At 36.3% G+C, this 23,032-nt stretch overlaps 1 protein-coding gene across 3 annotated transcripts in view; it reads right to left on the bottom strand.

Moving 5' to 3' along the window:
- EML5 (EMAP like 5) overlaps positions 1-23,032 on the bottom strand; it is a 164,124-nt gene that overhangs the window by 106,252 nt on the left and 34,840 nt on the right. For all 3 annotated transcript variants that reach the window (XM_060097957.1, XM_060097956.1, XM_060097955.1), the window contains exons 3-7: positions 16,915-17,013; positions 15,014-15,082; positions 13,393-13,578; positions 11,396-11,531; positions 9,851-10,052 (exon numbers count right to left, since the gene is read on the bottom strand). In XM_060097957.1, the coding sequence (XP_059953940.1) occupies positions 9,851-10,052; positions 11,396-11,531; positions 13,393-13,578; positions 15,014-15,082; positions 16,915-17,013 (692 nt within the window). The remainder of the gene's footprint in view (positions 1-9,850; positions 10,053-11,395; positions 11,532-13,392; positions 13,579-15,013; positions 15,083-16,914; positions 17,014-23,032) is intronic.

Genomic DNA, 23,032 nt, shown 5'->3' with positions numbered 1-23,032 from the left:
TCAGGTTTCTCTATGTAGAGTATCATGTCATTTGCAAATAGTTACAGTTTTATCTCTTCCTTTATAATTTGGATACCTCTTATTTCTTTTTCTTGTCTGACTTCTGTGGCTAGGACTTCCAATACTATGTTGAATAGAAGTGATGAGATTGGGCATCCTTGTCTTGTTTTTGAATTTAGTGGGAAAGCATTTAGCTTTTCACTGTTGAGTATTACATTGGCTGTAGGCTTGTCATAAGCATCTTTTATTATGTTGAGATATGTTCCCTCTATACCCACTTTGGTGAGAGTTTTTATCATGAATGGATACTGAATTTTTTTTTTTTTTTTTTTTTTTTTTTTGTGGTACATGGGCCTCTCACTGTTGTGGCCTCTCCCATTGCGGAGCACAGGCTCCAGATGTGCAGGCCCAGCGGCCATGGCTCACGGGCCTAGCCGCTCCACAGCATGTGGGATCTTCCCGGATCGGGGCACGAACCCGTGTCCCTTGCATCGGCAGGTGGACTCTCAACCACTGCGCCACCAGGGAAGCCCCTGAACTTTTTTTAAAATGCTTTTTCTGCATTTGTTGAGTTGATCGTGTGGTTTTTATCTTTTCTTTTGTTAACACAGTGCATCACAATGATTAATCTGAGTATGCTGAACTATCCTTGTGACCCTGGAATGAATCCAGTTTGATCATGGTGTTTGATCCTCTTAATGTATTGCTGGATTCGGTTTGCTAATATTTTGTTGAGGATTTTTGCATCTGTATTCATCAAAGATTATCGACTGGTAATTTTTTTCCTGTAGTGTCTCTGTCTGGTTTCAGTATCTGGGTGATGGTTGCCCCATAGAATTAATTTGGGAATGTTCCCTCCTCTTCAATTTTTTGGAATAGTTTGAGAAGGACAGGTATAAATTCTTTGTATGTTTGGTAGAATTCCCCAGTGAAGCCATCTGGTCCTAGACTTTGGTTTGCAGGGAGGTTGTTTTTTTGTTTTTGTTTTTACTACAGATTCTATCTCACTTCTAGTGATTAGTATGTTCAAATTATGTGTTTCTTCTTGATTCAGTTATGGCATTTATGCTTCTGGAAACTTGTCCATTTCTTCTAGGTTGTCCAATTTGTTGGCATGTAACTGTTCATAGTATGCTCTTTTGATTTTTTAGTATTTCTGTGGTATCAGTTGTTATTTCTCCTCTTTCATTTCTTATTTTGTTTAGTTGGATCCTCTTTTCTTCTTGGTGAGTCTGCCTAGAGGTTTGTCAATTTTGTTCATATTTTCAAAATACCAGCTCTTGGTTTTATTGATCTATTGTTTTTTTGATCTCTATTTATTTCCTCTCTGATCTTTATTATTTCCTTCCTTCTGCTGACTTTGGGTTTTGTTTGTTCTTTTTCCAATTCTTTTAGTTGGTAGGTTAGGTTGTTTGAGATTTTTCTTGTTTCTTGAATAAGGCCTGTATCACTATGAACTTCCCTCCTAGAACTGTTTTTGCTGCATCCATAGAGTTTGTAAAGCTGTGTTTTCATTTTTGTTTGTCTCTAGGTATTTTATGATTTCTTCTTTGATTTCATCATTGACACATTGGTTTTTTAGTAGCATGTTGTTTAGTCTCCAAGTGGTTGTTCTTTTCCTGTTTTTCATTCTGTGGTTGATTTCTAGTTTCATACTGTTGTGGTCAGAAAAGATGCTTGAAATAATTTCTATTCTCTTAAATTTACTGAGGCTTGTTTTCTGACCTAATATGTGGTCCATCCTAGAGAACATTCCATGTACAACTGGAAAGAAAGTGTACTCTTTTTTGGATGTAGTGTCCTGTAGATATTAATTAAGTCCAACTAATCTAATATGTCATTTAGGACCTCTGTTGCCTTATTAATTTTCTGTCTGGATGATCTGTCCATTGATGTCAGTGGAGTGTTAAAGTCTCCTACTATTATTGTGTTATTGTCAATTTCTCCCTTTATGTCTGTATTTGTTTTATATATGTAGATGCTCCTATATTAGGAGCATGTATGTTAACGAGTATAATATTCTCCTCTTGTACTGATTCCTTTATCAGTATACAATGCCCTTCTTTATCTTTCTATTTATTTATTTATTTATTTGGTTGCACCGGGTCTTAGTTGCAGCAGGCAGGCTCCTTAGTTGCAGCCTGCCTGGTCCTTAGTTGCAGCATGTGGGCTATTTAGTTGCAGCAGGTGGGCTCCTTAGTTGCGGCACATGGGCTCCTTAGTTGTGGCTCGACAGCTCCTTAGTTGTGGCATGCAGCCTCCTTAGTTGTGGCACATGAACTCTTAGTTGTGGCATGCATGTGGGATCTAGTTCCCTGACCAGGGATCGAAACCAGGCTCCCTGCATTGGAAGGTGAAGTCTTAACCACTGGACTGCCAGGGAAGTCCTCCTATTATGTGTTTTTGATTTGTGGTTACCACAGAGTTCTAGTAAGTTGACTCATAACTATATCTACTTGCTTTAAACTAACAGTCATTCAAGTTCAAACACATTCTACAAGATCTACATTTTATATTCCCCTCCCCCACATTTTGTAATTTTGATGTTCTATTTTATCTTCATGCTTATTCTTTTACTGTTTATTGTAATCATAATCACTTATACAATTTTTTTACTGTTTTTTAATCTACATGTGGCTCATTTAAGTGACCTTCAGTCCTTACTATATATTGCCTTTCCTATTGTGATATTTCCCTTTCCTATAGATTCTTGCTTCTTTTCTATTTAGAGAAGCTCCTTCAATACTTCTTTCAGGATAGGTGTAGTATTGCTGAAATCTTCTTATTTTTGCTTGTCTGAGAAATTCTTTATCCCTCCTTCTATTCTAAATGATAATATTGCTGGGTAGAGTATCCTAGGTTGAAGGTTTTTCCCTTTCAGGACTTTGAATATATCATGTTATTCCATTCTGGCCTGCAAAGTTTCTGCAGAGAAATCAGCTGTTATCTTTATGGAAGTTCCCTTGTAATTGACTCTTTGTTTTTCTCTTGCTGTATTTAGAACCCTCTCTTTAACTTTTACCATTTTAATTATGATATGTCTACATGTGGGTCTGTTTGGGTTCATCTTGTTTGGGACCCTCTGTGCTTCCTGTACCTGTATATCTGTTTCCTTCTTTAGGTTTGGGAAGTTTTCAGCTATAATTTCTTTACATACATTTTCAATCCCCTTCTCTCCCATTTCTTCTTCTGGAACTCCTATTATGCATAGGTTGGCACATTTTATATTATCCCATAGGTCTCATATATTTCTTTTTTTTCATTTGTTTTCCTCTCTCCTGTTCTGATTGGGTGATGTCCATTATTCTATCTTCCAGATCACTTATTCATTCTTCTGTGTCATTTAGTTGGCTATTCGTTGCTTCTAGGTTGGTTTTTACCTCAGCAATTGAGTTGTCCATTTTTTTTTGAATTGTCTATTTTTGACTGGTTTATCTTTACGGTTTCTAGTTCCTTGTTACAGTGATCTGCTTTCCTATCAATAATCCTTCTTAATTCAGTTAGCATTTTTATTATCACCTTTTTGAACTTGGTGCCTGGTAGACTGGTGAGCTCTCTTTCATTATTTGTTCTTTCAGGGAATGGCTCTTATTCTTTCAATTGAGAGTAGTTCATCTGCCTTTTCATTTTACTTAACTTTCTCTATGAATTTAGGAGAGATAGTTATTGACTACAGTCTTATAGGGATGTTTTTATGTGGGAGTGTCCCTGTGCAGACTATGTGTGTCCAATGCCTTTGGGGCAAGGGCTGGTTTTGGTGTGAATGCCAGCCACATCTTTCCTCAGGGTATGCTGGCCATTATCCTCTTGATCGGGAGGGGGTGGGGTGGGGGGGAGGGGGGTGGCAGTTGGTGCTGGAGGATCTAAAGCCTGTTCAGGGCGTAAGGCAGGATCCCCTCTCTGCTCCATGGCTGTTGCCACCCTGCCAGGGACAGGGTCTGCTCCTCAGTTGTTGGAGTAGAAGCCCTGAGGTTCGGGCTTGACCAGGCTCTGTTGCCCTTGAGTGTGTGCCCTGCCCCAAAGGAAGTGAGTGCTGAAGCAAATGAGGCCTGTGCACTAACAGAGGACCTACATGCCACCTGTGTAGGCATCTGTGGCTCCACTTAGAAGCAGGCCGAGGTTGCATCCCTTCCTCTGTTGTGTTCGTCCCAGATCTAGCACAAGGCTGTAGTGTGGAGTAGGCTGGGGCTGGGGGTCAGGGTACTGTGGCTGCAGAAATTGAGGCTGCACTGCTAACAGAGATCTGGGCTGCCTCTGTGGCAGTCTTCTCCCAGGACTTGTCTGCCCCAGATCTAACGCTAATCTGCAGTGTGCAGTGAGTGGGAACAGGGCACTCTCACTGGGAGACCAACTGCTGCATGCTCCTGTGTGTGCTGACAAGGGTCACTGCCACCCCAGGCCCACGGTCTGTCTCTGCGTCTTTTCCAAGGGCCTGGTTGGCCCAGACCTCATGCCAGGCTGTGGTATGGAGCAAGCGGGGCCAGGGTGTTTGCCCCATTCAGACTGGGGAGTATGGTGAGGTGGCAGCCACCAGTGCAGGGCTCTCTCCACCCTGACTATTGGCAAGTCAGCATGTGCACACTCCTTGCAAGTAGAGTCTAGGCTGCTCTAGCTCTTCTGTCTGTCCCAGTGGTTCTCCCAGAAGGTAAGGGGGCTTGTCTCCTCTGCGTAGGATCCTAGGACTGGGATGCCCAGATTGTAGCTCAACCTGCTTGCTCTCCAGGGCAAGGGTCCTTCCATGCAGACCTTCTCCTTTCAGATCCTTCCCAGGGATGCAGGTCCTGACCTGATATCTTTTTTTTCCATCCTACCCAGTTATATGAAAATATTTCTTGCAGCTTTGGCTGTACAGGAGTTCTTCTGTCAGTTTCCAGTTAGTTTTCCATGAGAATTACTCCACATGTAGATGTATTTTTGACATGTTTGTGGGGGGAGGTGAGCTCCATGTCTTCCTACTTTGCCATCTTGATCCCCCTCCTTGCTTTTACATTTTTAAATGGTTGAAAAAATTTTTCAAAGAATGACATTTTGAGACATGAGAAAATTAGATGAAATTCAAATTTCAGTGTCCACAGATCAATTTTTATGGGAACACAGCCACAATGGTTTGTTTTCATATTGTCTATGGCTGCTTTCATACTACAGAGGTGGACCTGAGTGCTTGCAAAACAGACAGTAGATGGTATGTGACACAGATCACCTTGCACTACTTTGGTGCACTACAAACTGCAGTGACACAATTATAACCTGATAGAATTCTGAGTCCTATGTGTATTGTCACATCATGGCATTTTACTATTTTTTATTTCCAACAGAAACCCATCATGTCAAAACGAGAGAAAAAAAAGAGAAAAGTGAACTTCGAACGTTGCGTTTTTAAGGCACAGCGTAGTCTGGATTACACCGCTATTGAATTAGATGGTAATGCATTATGTTTATTATGCAATGACAGAATACAAAGATACATTAACATTACCAGACTAAGCACTCATCACAATATTTTCAACTCACAGGAAAGCAATGGTCAGAAAAATCAGAAATTTAAAATTATAGCAGAATGAGGTTTTACTTACAAAAAGTAAGTTTCCGAGTGGCTCATTTGTTAGACAAGCAAAGAAAGCCGTCTATTGGTAATGGATTAAGTAAATCATTTTAGATTGCAGTAGCTGAAGAAATGTGTCCAGAAAAAAACATTTGTTTAAGACAATTAGCCTTTTGGCAAGAACAGTTGCTTAAAGAGTTGACTGTGTTGGGAGTAACACCAACAGTTAATTAAAAACAAGGCAAATACTTTTGAGTGGTTTTCCTTGAGTCTTGATAAGTCAACAGATGTTACTAATACTACTCAGTTGTTTATTTAAGGAGTCAATGGCAAGTTTGAAGTGATAAAGAATTAGCTTCTATGAATAGTTTGCATGAAACAACTACAGACTAGAATATTTTCAAAGACATTAGTGAGAAAGCAATAATCCAATACAATGTAAAGTAGAATCACATTGGGGTATAAAAATATGTATGGGGAAAAATGGCTTGGACAAATTTACAAATTTACTTAAAAATGTAAGTTGTTTAAAGCCTATGAGTATTCACTGTATTATTCTTTTGCAAGTATTTTGCGTGCGTGCACACACACACACACACTTGAATCATGTGTTTTAGAACCAATAGTGTTAATGGTGAACTTCATTTTCTCCAGTGGATTTAACCATTACTGGTTCTGAGATTTTATCAGGAACAGTAGCTAAAAATCCTGACTTGCCCTACTACACAGCAAGTTAATGGCTTAGCAATGGTAAAGTTTTATTATGATATTTTCATCTCAGAGCCAAGACTGAAATTTTTCTAAATCAAAATTGCCCTCAACTACCATTATTATTATTATTATTATTTTGGCTGTGCTGTGTGGCATGTGGGATCTTAGTTCCCTGACCAGGGATCAAACCTGTGCCCCCTGCATCAGGAGCACAGAGTCTTAACCACTGGATTGCCAGGGAACTCCCTCAACTACCATTATTAAACACTGAATGGCTTTAGAAATTAGCTTTTGCTGCACATTTGATACTGTTTCTTAATAAATTCAACCTAAAATTATAAGGCAAAAGCAGAACTTATTTGAAACTGTTGGAAGGAAGGAAGGGAGGAAGGGAGGGAGGGAGAAAAGAAAAGAAACAACAGGCCCAAAATGGAGTCACTTGTGCTAAGCCTCATATCAACAAACCAAAACTTAATAACTAACCTAACTGCAGTTTCAGCTTCTCCCAGCAGTGGAATTTTAAACCAATCAGTCTGGAATTTCCTGATCAACAGTAATGAGGTAAGCTGCATGATAGATTGATCACCCCCCAACCCTTCCCTCAAAGGAAGGTGACCTTGCCTGAAATAATCCTTTCCTTTGTTTTTGACTTTCTTGTCCCACTCTTTTTCTGCCTTTGAAAACCTTCCATTTTGTACAGCTCCTCAGAGCACTTTTCTACTTTCTAGATGGGATGCTGCCCAATTCAAGAATCATTTAATAAAGCCATTTAGGTCTTCAAATTTACTCAGCTGAATTTTGTTTTTTAAACAACACTGTCATAAAGTTATTGGAACTATTAATGTTGTTTGAATAATAACATCAAGCTGCTTTATATACTTCCTGTGCTATCAAAACCTGAAACAAGAAGATCTCCATCCCCACATAAATTTGCAGGGGATATTTTTTCATAGCCTAATCTATAGTTCTAGCATGGTGTTTTGGACTACTCCCCTTGGGCAAGCCCTGGTCTTGACTTCTGCCCCTATGCCCCAGTAGAAAGCCATAAAGAGCCCAAGTTTAATCAAGGGAAGAAAAATGCCCTCAGGGCAAAAGTGGCTTTGGTCCACAACTGCTCCTAAATTCCCTTTTTTTCTTCGCAATTTGTCTGATAGTCCCTTTAAACTGTTCAAAGAACAGTTTAAAGGTGATTTATATTTTAGCCAGCATTTTTAGTTGTTTTCAAAGGAAGAGTTCTTTCTAAATAACTTGCCCACCAGTACTAGAAACAGAAGTCTGAGCAACTGTAAGCAGATAGACTAGGGAGTCTCCAGAGAAAGAGAACCAGGCATGGCCTTCTTGACAGGTCATTTTTGGCCTAGGTCATTTTGTGATCTAAGCCTGGCCACACCGCTTGTCCTTGTACAGGTCTCAGTAATTAATGACCTTAAGGAAACAAAAGAATGCAGAATCAAATGACTGTTATCAATAGCAAAGATTATAAATCAATTGTAAAATCTCCCAGTTCTGTTTCAGTGGTAAAGATTAGCCAGAAGTGCTCAACTACCAGATCAACTGGAACCTAATGGATGATGATTTTGATCTTTCTGACCCTTGTGATTTCAATCAACTAAAGCTTGGACTCTGTTGACTTTTGCCCTAATTCTATGCTGAATTCTCTTCTGCCCAAGCCCCTTCATGAATATATATATGCCCTTAGCTTAAAACTTTCCCAATTTTGCTACTCAGGGAGACACTGGTTTGGGAAAGGTCCCTGGTGTTCTCCTTACTTGCTTCAAGTAATATAAATCCTCCCAATCTTTGGCTTGATTGTGTCTTTTGGTTCGACACCCACCAAGAGGTGAACCCAGTTTACAGGTAACACAGTTACTTTTTAAAGGACCAGTTGTCCTTTTTTCACAGTTATGCAGCAGCTAATGACAGCAGTCCTCTTAAGATGCAAGAAACTAAACAATAGTTCCTAGCAAACCATGTGGGTGAAGTGTAGCCCCACAGTGAGTTTCTATGTGAACCCAGAGCTATGGCATCTCCCACCAACATAAAACTAAGTAACACAGAGATAGTAAATGGCAAGACTGATTAACATACCATTTAAAATATCAGTAGTTATCTGGAAAGAATTAGGTTGCATCCCCACCTCACTTCTTATACTAAAGTAAACTTTACACAGATTAGGAGTTAAACATAAAAAATAAACCCACTAATGTACTAGAAGAATATACTGGAAAACTTTTTAACTTTAGGGAGGATTTTTCTATGCTAGAAAACTCAGAAGTCATAAAAGAAAATGCTGATAAATTCAGCTGCATAAAACAAAATAACGGGCCTCCCTGGTGGCGCAAGTGGTTGGGAGTCCGCCTGCCGATGCAGGGGATACGGGTTCGTGCCCCGGTCTGGGAGGATCCCATATGCCGCGGGGCGGCTGGGCCCGTGGGCCATGGCAGCTGAGCCTGCGCGTCCGGAGCCTGCGCGTCCGGAGCCTGTGCTCCGCAACGGGGGAGGCCACAGCAGTGAGAGGCCCGCATACCGCAAAAAAAAAAAAAAATAAAAATAACAACAAAAACTTCTTCATAGCAAAAAACCTAAACATAGTAAAAAAGCAAGTAACAAAGACATCAAAGTGGAAAAAATATCTCAACTCACATCACTGACCAGTAGTTCCCAAACTTTAGTGTACACCACAGCTACCTGGAAAACCCCAAATTGGTGGATTTCTGATACAAGGTCCTGTATAATGCACGATAATTTGCATTTCTTACAAGTTCCCCTGTAATGCTGATGCTGCTAGTCCAGGAATCACACTTTAAAAACCACTCATAGACAAAAGGCTAATTGCTGCTTTCATATGTAGACAGGTATTAGATCCTATATTAAAATAATTAGAAAAAGGCCAATGTACTAATGGAAAATACACAAAGAGCTTGAACAGACAGGTCAAAGAAAAGGAAATAAAAATATCCTCCAAACGTATGAAAACATACTCAAGACCCCTCAGTATGAGAGAAAAGCATATTTTCAAAACATAACAAGATATCATTTTTCACGTTTTGGGGCAATTAGTGCTGGCAAGGGTGTGGGAAAACAGGCACTGTCACACATTGCTGTAAGGTATGTAAATTGTTATTGCCTCTGTGTAAGGCATTATCTACCGAAATTTTAAATGCGTATGTCTTTTGAACACTGCTAAGAATTTACCATAGAAATATTCATATTTACAAATGTACAAAATGGCAAAGGTATAAAGACATTTGCTGCAAGCAGTGTATTTAGAAGCACAAAACTGGAAGAACCTAAACTCCCATCAATGATAGATTAATTGAATAAATTACAATACACTGTGGAATATTATATAGCTGTTAAAAAGGTAATCCTGTACATTTTGATATGGAACAAATTCCAACTTAGGTTTTTAAGAGAAAACCCCAAATCTTATAAATAGTTGTTAATTCTATTAATTTTAGGCACCTATTATGTTCATTTGTTACACCATAAGCAGATAAAATTTTAAACTAAGGGTTTTTTTTTAAAGTTTTTCTTATGTTTCTCTAAGGACAAATTCAAATTCTAGCCTATGCAATTACTTTATGAATTGCTTACCTGACTGAACGATCATCACTTCCAGTCACGGCCAAAGGTTTAGTAGGATGGACGGCAAGTGCCCAAAGTTCACCTTCACAATGCCCTTGCATAATTAGGAAAGGTTTGTTTCTTTCATGCACCACAATTTCAAAAATTTCGCTGTCCTGTGTTCCAACTAGAATGTGGTCACCTCGCCAACAAACACTCCTTACAGACAAACCTAGTCAAATTGAATTGTATTTAAGATCAGTACTGTAATAACAGAATGCCAATCTGCCTAAACCACTGTTATTTTTTATACCTTAGATATAAGATAAAAGGAATCTGAAAGTCTTGGATCCACACATTTTCTTCATTTATCTGTACTGTTTTCTATTTTCTATGTGGACTATTTCTATTTTCATATACCTAATTTCTACCCATCCTTCAGGGCATACACTCTTCTTCCTTACTGGACAACATCAGTCATAGTCTGATCACGTCCTCAGCCAAAGGCTTATAACAATAGTGTGCATCATCCACAGAGTAATTATTCAGAATTCAAGAACTGTATTATTTTTCTCTTATAATAATCTGACTTTTCTCGTGTTTATATTTCATTTCTTCAATGTGCTCATAAAATCATTAAGAAGAGAGACTTCTACTTTTTCTAAATACAATCCCTTTTGTAACCTCAGGAAAGCTAGTGTTTTCCTCAGTTTTCTCATCTATATAGTATGGTCAACATTAAGCTGCTGTGTAACTTACAATGTAAGAATCAAATAAGAAAAAGTGTCAAATTATTTTGTAAACTTTAAAGTACAATAATGCTCAGCAAAACTAATGAAAACGGTATAACAGTTAACACTTAATCATTATGTGCAGACACTCTTCTAAATATTTTACATATATTAGCTCATTTAATTCTCTGAAATAGTTACTCTTATTCTCATTTTACAGATGAGGTATGCAGCTCAAGGTCACACATCTAATAAGTGACTGAAATATGGCTTAAACGTAGACTTGTGTAACTTCCAATCCTACTCTTATAACACCACACTAGTGGATAATACGTTTACTTTTATAGTAAAAGATTGTTTTATTTACGTCAATTTTTAAACCCCCCCCAAAGAAAAAATTATCTCCTGATTGCTGACAAATTTGGATGAAGGAAAAACACATATACATGAATTTAAATAATCCGAAACAAAAGTTCCCCTAGCTCTCAACACACTATTTTCAACAGTTTATTTGCTAAACAGTTACATTTAGCATTCTAATAGTAAAATATTTTCAAAATTTAAGGTTACCAAAGTAAGTACCTATCACATCTCTCTGTAGGTCCCATTATAACAGGCATTAGACACAAAAAGAATCTCTGTCATAACAGTAAACCTAGATGGTCTTCAGGCAAAATTTCTCCTCTTCAGCAGAAGGATTTTAATTAAAATGTATACAGTATGAAGGAGCAAATATAACTCTCATTTATTTTAAAAAACATACTTTTAAGTTTACTGAAAGAAACTGACAACCCTTGGTATATTTAGAATTTGCCTAGTAATGAGATATTTGTTCTGTTATTACCTTTATACCCCTGGTCTGTCTCCCTGAGATCAATCACAGTTATTGGTTTAAAAGTTAAATCCCAAAGACGAATACAGCCATCTCTGCCACCAGTAGCAAAGCCTTCTTCACAAGCATTCATGCTAAAAATTCCCGCCTAGAAGAGGGAATAAAATAATTTAACAATATATACTTTTTAAGAAAATACACTATATATGATGGTAGAAATCCACTTAAAATGTTTTTGATATGGCATAGGAATAATCAAATACATCAGAAAACACAAATGATAATCTAGAAACAAATCTATGCATATATAGGAGCTCAATATGTCACCAAGGTGGTATTTAATGATATGGGCATAACATAAAAGAAAATTCAGTTAAACCTTATACCATATATAGAAATGAATTACACAAAAACAAAAACATACAGACCAAATTCTAAATGTAAAAAATGAAACAAATATATTAGAAGAGTCAGAACACTTACGTAACTTTGGGCTGTGAGAGAACTTTTTAAGCATGGCAGGTTACCCACCAAGGCATAAAGGAAAATTTTTCAATTTTTCATATGAGAAAAGATATCGTAAAAAAACAGACTGGGGAAATATTTGCAATGTGTATGACTGTCAAAAGGTTAATATCCCCAATATACAACTGAATAAAGGAAAGAAAATCCAACAACAACAGTAACAAAAAAAAGAGTACAGGGTAAGAAAAGCCAATTAATAGAAAAGGAAATTCAAGTACAGTTGACCCTTGAACAATGCAGGTGTTAGGGGTGCTGACCTTTGTGTAGTCGAAAATTCTAGTAAAACTTAGAATTGGACCTCCACATCCAAGGTTCTCCATATCTGCAAGTTCTGCAGTATCCATGGATTCAATCAACCACAAATTGTGTAGTACTACAGTATTTGCTATTGAAAATAATTTGCATACAAGTGGACCCTTGTAGTTCAAACCCATGTGTTCAAGGGTCATCTGTAGTCAGTAAATACATGAAATTTCACAAATGGACAGGAAAGAAAACTAAAACAAATAGTTATTATTTTTCACCCAGAAGACAAGCAAAAATTTACAAGAGTGGACACAATCTGTGCTGATGAGTAGGAGGAAGAAACTGGTATTTTTATATATTAATGGTGAAAATGTGAATTACCACAACCTTTGCTAGCATCTGCTATTTCTGGTCTTTAGGCATTTTGCTTAAAGCAAGTCCTGTTCTAAGTGGTTCTTTAATATACTTAAAATGTAATATATATTGAATAGTGATTCATATTAATATATGTAATCACTTTTCTACTTGAGATTGTCCTGCTACCAATATGGCAGCTCTGTGCTCTCTAGCTCCCCTCACTATGTGAGGGACTCAACTGCTAAAAAAGCCCAAATCAAAAAACACTAAAAGGTTTTTGTTTGTTTGCTTTTTAAACTTTTTTTGGCCATACCACATGGCATGTGGGATCTTAGTTCCCCGACCAGGGATTGAACCCGGGACAGCCAGGGAAGTCCCTAAGAACACTAAAAGGCTTTAACAACAGCTTTTTCTTTTTTTCCTGATCACTTATTTATATGAAAATCTCATGAAGTACAGAAGTTAAATTCCTTTGTCACTCACTTAATGAATCAATGATATTAAAATTAAAAAGTTAATTTTATCCAAGAGCTATCCCCAAATTTCCCACTGGTAAATTGGCTACAAAAGCACTAGTTTTATTCTAATGTGGTTAATCTAGGTTACTTTTAGGTTAAATTTAACAAGCCTTTTTTCAACAATGAAAAAGACACCATACTAAAGCAATGGTTTGAACAAAATAATAATTATACTAATTTAATTGCATAATGTTTCTTCATTGAAATCTTGAAAACAAATAGACAAATTAATTCAATTGTAATAGTAGTTTTCAAGTTACTGAATTGAACAGAAAGTCTGCTATATTATGGAACCTTTTGTTCTAAGACAAGAAGGTAAGTAATTAATACCTAAAAGTGTTTAAAATATTTAAATATACTTACAGTATGAGCTCCTTGTATTGTTCGTATAAGATTAATTCCTTTCCAAACATATATATCCCCATTGAGTGCACCAGAATATGTTAATTCATCCCTTGCACAGGCCAGGCACAATATTGTCTGAAGGTCACCAGTCTTACCAAAGACCCCTCGTTTTGGGGTCAGAGCATTTCCACATAAACTCCAGAACTAAAAAGTACATAGTATGATCGAATTACCAAAGAATGCTCATAATATAACCAAAAACATTTCCAATACTTTGATGCTATATTAGAGCAGCAGACTAGAAATTACCTAAGAAACTCCCTTATGATACAACAGCGTTCAATGTTCACATCCTCATCTTAGTGTCGTCATTAGCTATGTTATAGCAGATAAATCACTGTTTCAATCCTTACTGTAAGAATAAGGGGGGGGGGGGGGTTGAACTAAACTATTTTAAAAATATGCTGTGTTTCCTTTAGGTTTCTGAAAGAAAAAACTACATAATCTTTTAGACAGCTTAAAAAGTTGGGAAGGGTTAGCAATGAAAATGAAGCTAATAATCATTTCTTCAGTCACACTGGCAGTCACATTTCAAATGCTCAAGAGCCACATCTATCTAGCGGTTACTCTATGGGACAGCACTGATGTGGATTCTAGAACAATGGTTCTTAACTCCTGCTGAGCATCAAAATCATTTGGATACCTGGGCTTCACTCTCCAAAGATTCTGTCTCAATTTATTTCAGTGGGGATTCAAGTATATTGTGTCATTAATTTCCCCCAGGTGATTTTAATATGCAGCCAAAATTGAGAATCACTTATTTAGAAGAAAAAAATAGACTGAAATTGGGACTTACTGAAAGGAAGAGAACCAGCTATACTTATGCACAGAAATCACGGAGATTTTTAAATTTAAAAATCATACATTGATTAAAGCATTCGTTAGCTATTTGAATGGATAACTGATCATTTTTAGTTCTTTGAGGCTTCAGATTTTAAACTTAGATCTTTAGGTCTTAGAATAAGATCCTGAAGATCAGGTAAGATCTTTTAAGTACATAATATTAATAAATCATATTATTTTAAGTGGTAATTTACTTATTATAAAGTTGAACTTATTCTCTGGGCCTAATCTCATTATGCAGAACTATTTAATGTGTATACTCCTGCCCTGCCCCATATTCATTTCTTTCTTTCTGCAAACATTAAATTTACCTGAATCCACATAAAAGAATAAAAACCCTCATCATGAAGATTCATGTTTGACTTCCCTATCTTCTTCCAAAAATGAACAAATCATTCCAAACGTGTATCTCTCTTATTTTTAAGCTTTACAAGTAAAGGAATTGCTCAGCTTTGAAAATATCAGAGAGCAACATACTAATATCTTTTTCATCTACCTCTCTCTCTGTTTCTCTCTGTCTCTCTCTCTGTCTCTCTCTCTCTGTCTCTCTGTCTCTCTCTCTCTCTCTCTCTCTATATATATATATATACCCACACATGTATATATACACACAATATGTGTGTGTGTGTATATATATATACACATATATATATATATCCTAAATTGTAGTGTGATATGTGCTTAGTGGCAGAGAATAAGTAATCATGTCTATTATAAAGCAAGACCCTTCTAGTACCTTGATATGTTTTACACCACAGCTGACCAGTTTATTTGGCTGGTACAAATCCCAAGAAATATCAAATATCTGTAAACAAATCAGATTCATGGTTAAAATACTTACTTTCAGAATTATTTAAGAATCCTGTCCAAAAGCCCAAATAGCCCCAAACCCTACATATCATAAAACAATATTCCTCAATAAATAATAATCAGAATCCTACACTTCAAGATCCTATGAGAAATAAAGTATGTAAATGATAAGGAATAAAAACTATTTCTTAGTTTCTATGAACCATATGAAACTACTAGTGGAGTGAAAATTAACACCTCTTTCTAATTTCTTAAAAAAATTTGGTCTATAAATAACAAGAATGATTCAACAGAAGCAGGGAATGAGGCAGGTAAGTGCATAATTTCTAAAGAGGAAAGATAATTAATAGAACATACACAACACTCATACAGCCAGAAATAGAGAACATTTTTGTAGCTTTCTATCACAGAAAGCTTACAGAACTACTTACATAAAAGATCCAAACATTTATTTCACAGTAAAAATTCTGTTTCTAGTTTTCAGTTTTTTTAAATTGTTTATGGGTCAAACAAAACTAACTTACATTTTGGAGATCCCCAGGCTTCATTTTTTTCTAAGATTCCATAAATTATAAATACACATGAACAATTTTTGTTACAAAATCAAACAAGAAAAAACCCAGCTGAAATAAAATATGCATTAGAAATATATACTTAATAATAGATGAAAGAAAAATTAATATTTGAAAAATAATCTCATAACAGATAAAAAACAATTCTGCTATCTGGCAGTCTTTTCCATGTTTCTTTGATATCTGCCTGCATAATCACCTAATATGCCTACTACCTCTAAAAATTTACCAAGTGATAGTCTTTAGTGATAATGAAGAAAGAATACATCTTATAAATTAACGTTTAACAACTCACCATAATACAGATTAAATGAAAAACATACTGATGCACCTTTAAAATACTAACCACAAAAATACTTTTCAAAAATTCCAATGACAGTACCATTTTTCATAGTAATCAGTCTGCTTATTAAGTCCAAAGTACTAATGTGTGAAATGCTTTGATCTAAATAAGTCAGAATACACAACTGTCTAATAAAATGTACCTAACACTTTAATAATTATCGAAATTGTGTTTGTGTATAACAGGCCCCTCTGAGAATCTGCTGAAAACCAAGTTTATTTTCCAAAATGCAAATACATTAAAAATTTTTATACAACTTTTACAGATTCATAGATTTTCCCCAAATAGAATCAACGACTATAGCTCCTATGCTGGTTCAGGTTAGGTGATTATGCAGACAGGTGTCAAAGAAACATGGTAAAGACTACCAGATAGCAGAATACAGCAGATACACCAAAAAAATCAGACATTTTAAAGAGTTTAAGACAAAGTATTCATTATATTAATTTCATACAACTTGGAATAAGGAATGTATTTTTAACACGTTTCCAAAGTGAAAAATGTTAGGTCTCTAACATAATTTCAAATTCATACGTGCAACAGTATTCACCTTAACTATGATGCATATGTAATAAATCAGTGATAAATCAAACTGAATAATAAATAGAGCCTAGGCATGAACCATTCAATTTTTAAATTTAGGTTTGAATAACTTAAAACTCATCATTTTTGCCAAAGCAAACACTGGGTTAAAGGTTTTATGCTAAAACTATACATATCAAGTCATGTTTTTGAGTACCACAATACATATACGCATTCTAAAATTTTATGAGTATTTATAACTGCATTTAAATTTTTAAATTACACATGAGCAATTGGCAGTAACAAAACACAGAAACATAAAATCCCCTGACTCTTCTCTGGCTTTTTCCCACGCAGTACCCATTAGAAACTCCAAAGGAGAATACTTACTCTATCTGTGTGACCTGGAGCCATAGATAACATTTTTCCCCTTTTCCAATCCCAAACGCAAACTGCATTCTTTGAATCAAGTCCAACTGAAACCAAGCGCTGAATTATGTCCAAGAAGACCAGGGAGCAGGGGGAATAAAAAAAGTAAACAAATAAAAAAGGAACCAAATTATAAATGGCAAACAAATTCTACTCATGGGTATTATAAACATCAAAACTTACACACTTATATTTTATAGACCTCATAGAGAAAGGCTGGATGTATTTCATCGTTAATATTTGCATATATGTGTAGTTCTTTATATGAGAAACAGAAGAAAGACTTCCATTTCTAACAGTAGGATTGACAGAACACCCTAAACATCTCTCCTGCCAAAAACTAAAAATGCTAGATAAAATGAAAAAACATCTTTTTAAATGCACTGTTGAGCTGTCAAGGAATTAAGGAATCTGAGAACAAAAACAAAGTGATTTCCTATGGGAATCCTGGAAGTAAGAGAGCTCCTATACCCACTTTACTCTAAAAGTATCAGCTAACTCCTGGTAAGCCTGATTTTGTTCTTCAGGCTGAAGAGGAATAGGAGATAATGTTTAGGGCCTGCCCAAGGTAGGGATTTGAATTGCAGACATTTGACTAGAGCAGTAACTCCTCAGAGTAAGGGAGAACAAGAAACCATCCCTTTTCAAAGAAAGGGGCAGTGATGCATGAAGGGGGGAAAAACCCTCCTGAAAATATGTAGCCACAAACAACCTTCACATGGTTGTAGGGCCTATATCCACATGAATCATGAATCCTTCAAATGAAAAATTTCATTCAGAGTGGTCCTAAGGGTTGCAGAGTTTTCAAGCATTTTCAACTATGTGGCACAGGCAAATATAAATCCTATATGGAAGACTGATACATCAATCCATCCCTCGAAGAATTCCTACAAGTAGCAAGTCAATAAAAAATAAACTTAAAACAACACCCACACCCAATAACCAGAGGAAATAAGGGACCATGAGTGAGAATCAGCAAGTCACCAGAAACAACAAAATCAGTCTTGAAAAGTATCAGACATTGGAATTATCAGATAATATAAAATAAGCTTAATGTGAGTAGAGAAATAAAATTAAGGCTTCAAAATATCTTCATATGAGACAAGAATGGAGACCATAAAAAGTATCCCAGCAAATTTAAGGAAGCAAACAATTTCTAGGAATGAAAAATAAATGAAATTAAAAATTCAGTGGAAAAAAGAAAAAAAAATACCTCAGTGGAAGAGTTATATAGGAGATTAGAGGGAGATGAAGAGACTGAGCTGAAAAGAGGGGACAGTGAGATGGGAAGTATAAGAGAGGTTAGGAAACATGAAAAATGGCCTTTGGTCATGAAGGAGTATCAGGGTCTGAACTTGCCCCCCTGCCATAAACAACTAGAAAACTGTACAAAATATATAAAACAAATATTTTTGGACATTCTTAACAGGAAGTGAAGCACTGTAAACCCTGAATGAGGGGGAAGCAAACAAGGTAAGTTCTGCAATTGCCCCAGCCTTCATTTAGGTGGCATTTTCCAGACTATAGCACAGAAAGGTGGAATCCAAACAGAGCCCAGAAGACTTGCTGATTTGAGAAGATAGAGCTTGGAGTTCAGAGAGGCCAAGATGGCTAGAATTTGCAGAGCAGAAAAAGAACTCTAGAAAATCTGTTTATGGGTTCCCTTGAGAACACCAGTGTTTGCATGTATAGGGTGAAATCCATGAGGCCATGCAAAGAACAAATTCTGAAAAAAGAACAACTACTGGGGAGCTAAAGCCAAACAATTCCCAGAGATCATAAAGGGTCAGGATCACTCAAATTCCCAAAAGCAAGAATGGAGGTATATCCTCGAATTCACTGTGTATTCAGTAGAGATTCCAGGAGGGTCACACCATAGTAGTGAAGTTAAACCAGTAGTCCTAGAGGAACAAGCTACTCGTTAGCCTTGACCAAAAAAAGCTTGAAAGCAAGCTTTTCAAAAGGACCAAACTGATCCACAAGGAACTTAACTACCTACAAAAACAATGTCCAACATGCTTTAAAGGGATACAACAAAATCCAGCATTCAGAATGTAATATAAACAATGTCCAGCATCCAATAAAAAAATTACTGAACATGTTTAAAAAGAGGAAAATGTGACCAATAACCAGGAGAAAAATCAGTTAATAGAAACAGACCCAGGAATCACAGAAATGATTAAAATTAGAAGACATTGGCTGTTAAGACGGAAATGTTCAAGATGCTCCAGAATTATTTTAAAACAAACACATAAAGAATAAAAAGAGAAATGGAAGATATAAAAGAAAAACATGTTGAACTTTAAATATAAATGTTAAATTATCTGAAATGAAAATTCACTCCAAAGGATTACCAGCAGCTTAGACAATGAAGAAAAAATAAATGAACTTGAAGACACAGCAACAAAAACTATCAAAAATAAAGCACAGAAGGAAAAAGGGAACAAAGTAACAGAGCCTCAGTTACCTTTAGAAAAATTTCAAGTGGTCTAACGTACAGGTAATTGTGATTCCAAAAGGAGAAGAAAGATGGAAGAAAAGAAAAAGAAAACTGAAGAAATAATGGCCAAAAACTTCTCAATTTGATAAAAAACATAAACCCACAAATCTAAGATGCTCAATAAACTTCAAGCAGGATAAATCACACACACAGAAAAAACACATCCACACACATGGGCATCAAACCGCTGAAACCAGTGCTAAAGAGAAAAACCTTAAAAGCCTTAAAAGTGGCCAAATAAGAGAGAGAATTTTGGTGTGTAAGGACAAAGATTTAAAAATAATCCTGGGCTTCTCATCTGAAGCTATGCATATCAGATGACAATGAATAACCTCTCTAAAGTGCTGAGGGGGAAAAAAGTCAACACAGAATTATATACTTACCAAAAAATATCTTTTGAAAACTGGGTCAAAATTAAGTCTTTTTCAAATAAACAAGATGAGAAAATTCATCAACAAATCAGCACTATAAGGTATGATACCAGAAGTTTCTTCAGGCAGAAGGAAAATGATACCAAAGAGAGAGTTAATTGACACAAATCAATGAAGAGCACCCAAATGGTAAATATGTAAATAAGACTTTTCTTACTTTTAATTTTCTTTGAAAACTAACTGTTTAAGGAAAAATCACAACAGTTATAATGGAGTTTACAAAGCATGTAAAATGAATGAAAACGAAAGAAGTAAAATGAATGACAACAATAGCACAATAAACAGAAGGAGAAAAAAGAAAAATAGCAGAAACATATCTTCCCGTATTTTTTCAAAGTGCACAGGAAACCTCATGAAGATCACAAAATTGTGGATTACAAAATAAGCCTAAACAAATTTTTAAGAATTAAAATACAGAGTATGTTCTCTGACAAAGACAGAATTAAATCAGAATAACAGAAAGTTATGCAGGAAATCCTCCAAATATCTGGCAACTATCAGTACAATTCTAAGTAACGGCAGAGCTAAAGAGGAAATCACAAGGACCCACCCACAACACATACTTTGAAAAGCACTGGTTTAGAAGCAGGGGTAGGCAAATTACAACCCTCAGCCCTGTACCCTGCTTTTTGTAAATAAAGTTCTACTGGAACACAGCCACACCTATTCCTTTATAAGGTGTCTATGACTGCTTTCACACTACAATGCAGAGCTGGAGTAGCTGAGACAGAGACTGACTGCATAGCTCAAAGCTTAAAATATTTACTCTGACATGTTGTAGAAAGTTTTGCCAATCTCTGGTTTACAGCACAGATTCTGATACCAGACTGCCTAGGTTTAAACACCAGCTCCATCTCTCACTAACTGGATGACTTTGGGCAATTATTTAGCCTCTCTGTACCATAGGTTCCTCACCTCCTAAATAGGGATCATGAAAAACAACTTCATAGGGTTAACATATATAAAGGAATTAGAAGAGTGCTTGGCATAACCTTAATGTCATATAAATGTTTGTTATCATCATCATTATTATTATGTTCCCATAACCATAATTAACTTTAAGAATCCATGCCCTCCACCCGTCTGAATGAGAAATGTCATTTAGTACCTAGCTAGAAAGTCTCTACACAGTAAAATTACTATCTAAGTCCCCAAATGGGTAGAATGAATGGCTTACAAAAAAAGATACAGAATATATTTTGTATCTGGCTCTCCATCAACTCACACTTGCAGAAAGTCCAAATGAACTAGAGGAGATGATTTGCTCCTCCTAAGAGTCTTTAATATTTGGGATCTAGAGAGTAATCAGCAAATATCTAGCTAAAACAAAGATATCTACCTCTTGCTATAGAATACTATGTAGAGATTAAAATTTCACAAGACAAGTATAAAGTGAGGAATAGTCAGAGAGGCACTGCCCTTTCCATCAATGCCTCTTCTCTCTGGCTAAGTTCATCACACACAAAGTGAACCACAACTGGCCAAAAGCTTTAAAACTCCATGTACCTCAACAGAGCCCCAGAGCATCTGGCTCTGCACAGGCAGTAACAAAATAGACCTGGGAGCACTTCCTCTGTAGCCCTGATAAACATATCATGGCCAAAATCAACCTCCCTAATGACAGGTTAAGTAACAGCAGAGAGGAAAAGATAAAAATAACCAAGCAAATACTACCCCCCCTCTTAGCTTTCTATCATTTTTTACTTCATCATCCTTTCTCACAGGTGAGGAAGAGCATAAAGAAAGTTTTCCAGTGAAAGAATGCTGGAACCATATCTTAGAAGATAGAGACAGTCAGGTAGAAAAATAAGAGAAAATGCATTTAAGGCCAAAGGATACCAAGATCAGACAGCTCATGGTGCTTTCAGGAAAGAGCTAGTACTCTGGTGTGGCTGAGGGGAGGAGTTGCCAACGGGGAAGTGGCAGAGACAAGACTGGAGAGGTAGGCCAGAAACAGGAGAAAGAGTGAGCTTTGTTTTTTAATGAGTTAGAATAAAGAGAGAATTCAGTTTTAAACATGTAATAAATGGTATATCTATACGACATTCAAGGAGAGTATATGGAGTTGAGGAGAGAAGCCGAGGCCCCTGTTAACTGACACAGGAGTTAAAGTCATGGATCTAGTAATCACCTAAAGAGAATAAGTGAAGTGAGGGGGGCTGGGGGAAGGAAGGCTACAGACTCCTAGGAACACTGACATTTAAGAAGCAGACAGAAGGAACAGCTCCTTTCAAGATAACTAAGAACTAACAGTCAGATAGGGAGAAAGAAAACCAGATAAAGAAGGCTCTATCCAGCTTCCCAAATTCTTCCCTGATCCTATTCCCAAACAAAATCTTGGTTGTGTCCATTAATTAAACCGGCAGTATAGCTGACCTTGAACAACATAGATTTGAACTTCCTGGGTCCCCTTACACAAGGATATTTTGCAACAGTAAATACTACAGTACTACAGGTTTACGGTTGGTTGAATCCACAGACGTAGAGGAACCGTGAATACGGAGGGCCGACTATAAGTTATATGCAGATTAACCCCTGCGTTGTTCAAAGGTCAACTGTATTTATTAAAAAGTTCTAGCACACTAAATACTCAAATGAGAAAAGTATCTTAATAGGCATAACTAGACACATTCCATGAGTTCCTGCAAGTATGAAACATATTCAAATAATAGACAAACGTACAAGATTCTAATATGGGGGTGGGGGGTGCTTGTGATCTCAGTATTTATTGAGTACTAGTTGTTACAAATGTTACAAAGTAAAAAATCACAAATTCTGCAAAATATCCAGGACTTAATGTAGTAAATATTGGTCAATTCATACAGAAAGCCATCAGAAATTAGGATCTGGCAGAGCAATGGAAGAGATGAAAACCCAAAAATAATACAATAGGCACTTGAGATATGTCTAGATATCAAGAGATTACTAAAAGGTCCTTGGAAAAATCAGTGAACTCCTTTAAAATTTTTGCAAATACGACTCTTCATAATCATGTACCAGCATATAACTGACAAAGTTAGGCTAAAAAATTAACATTTTATTCTTAGTTCATTCTATAAATTAGCAGAGTTTTAACTATAACTTAGATTTTGTTAAATATGGGAATGTGTTTTTATAAATTATCGTTGTGTTTTCAAGATAAAATATC

The sequence above is a fragment of the Mesoplodon densirostris genome, chromosome 4, assembly GCF_025265405.1.
Source record: "Mesoplodon densirostris isolate mMesDen1 chromosome 4, mMesDen1 primary haplotype, whole genome shotgun sequence".
NCBI lineage: Eukaryota > Metazoa > Chordata > Mammalia > Artiodactyla > Ziphiidae > Mesoplodon > Mesoplodon densirostris.
The sequence above is the reverse complement of the archived record's forward strand: the minus strand, read 5'-3'. Positions and strand labels throughout refer to the sequence as shown.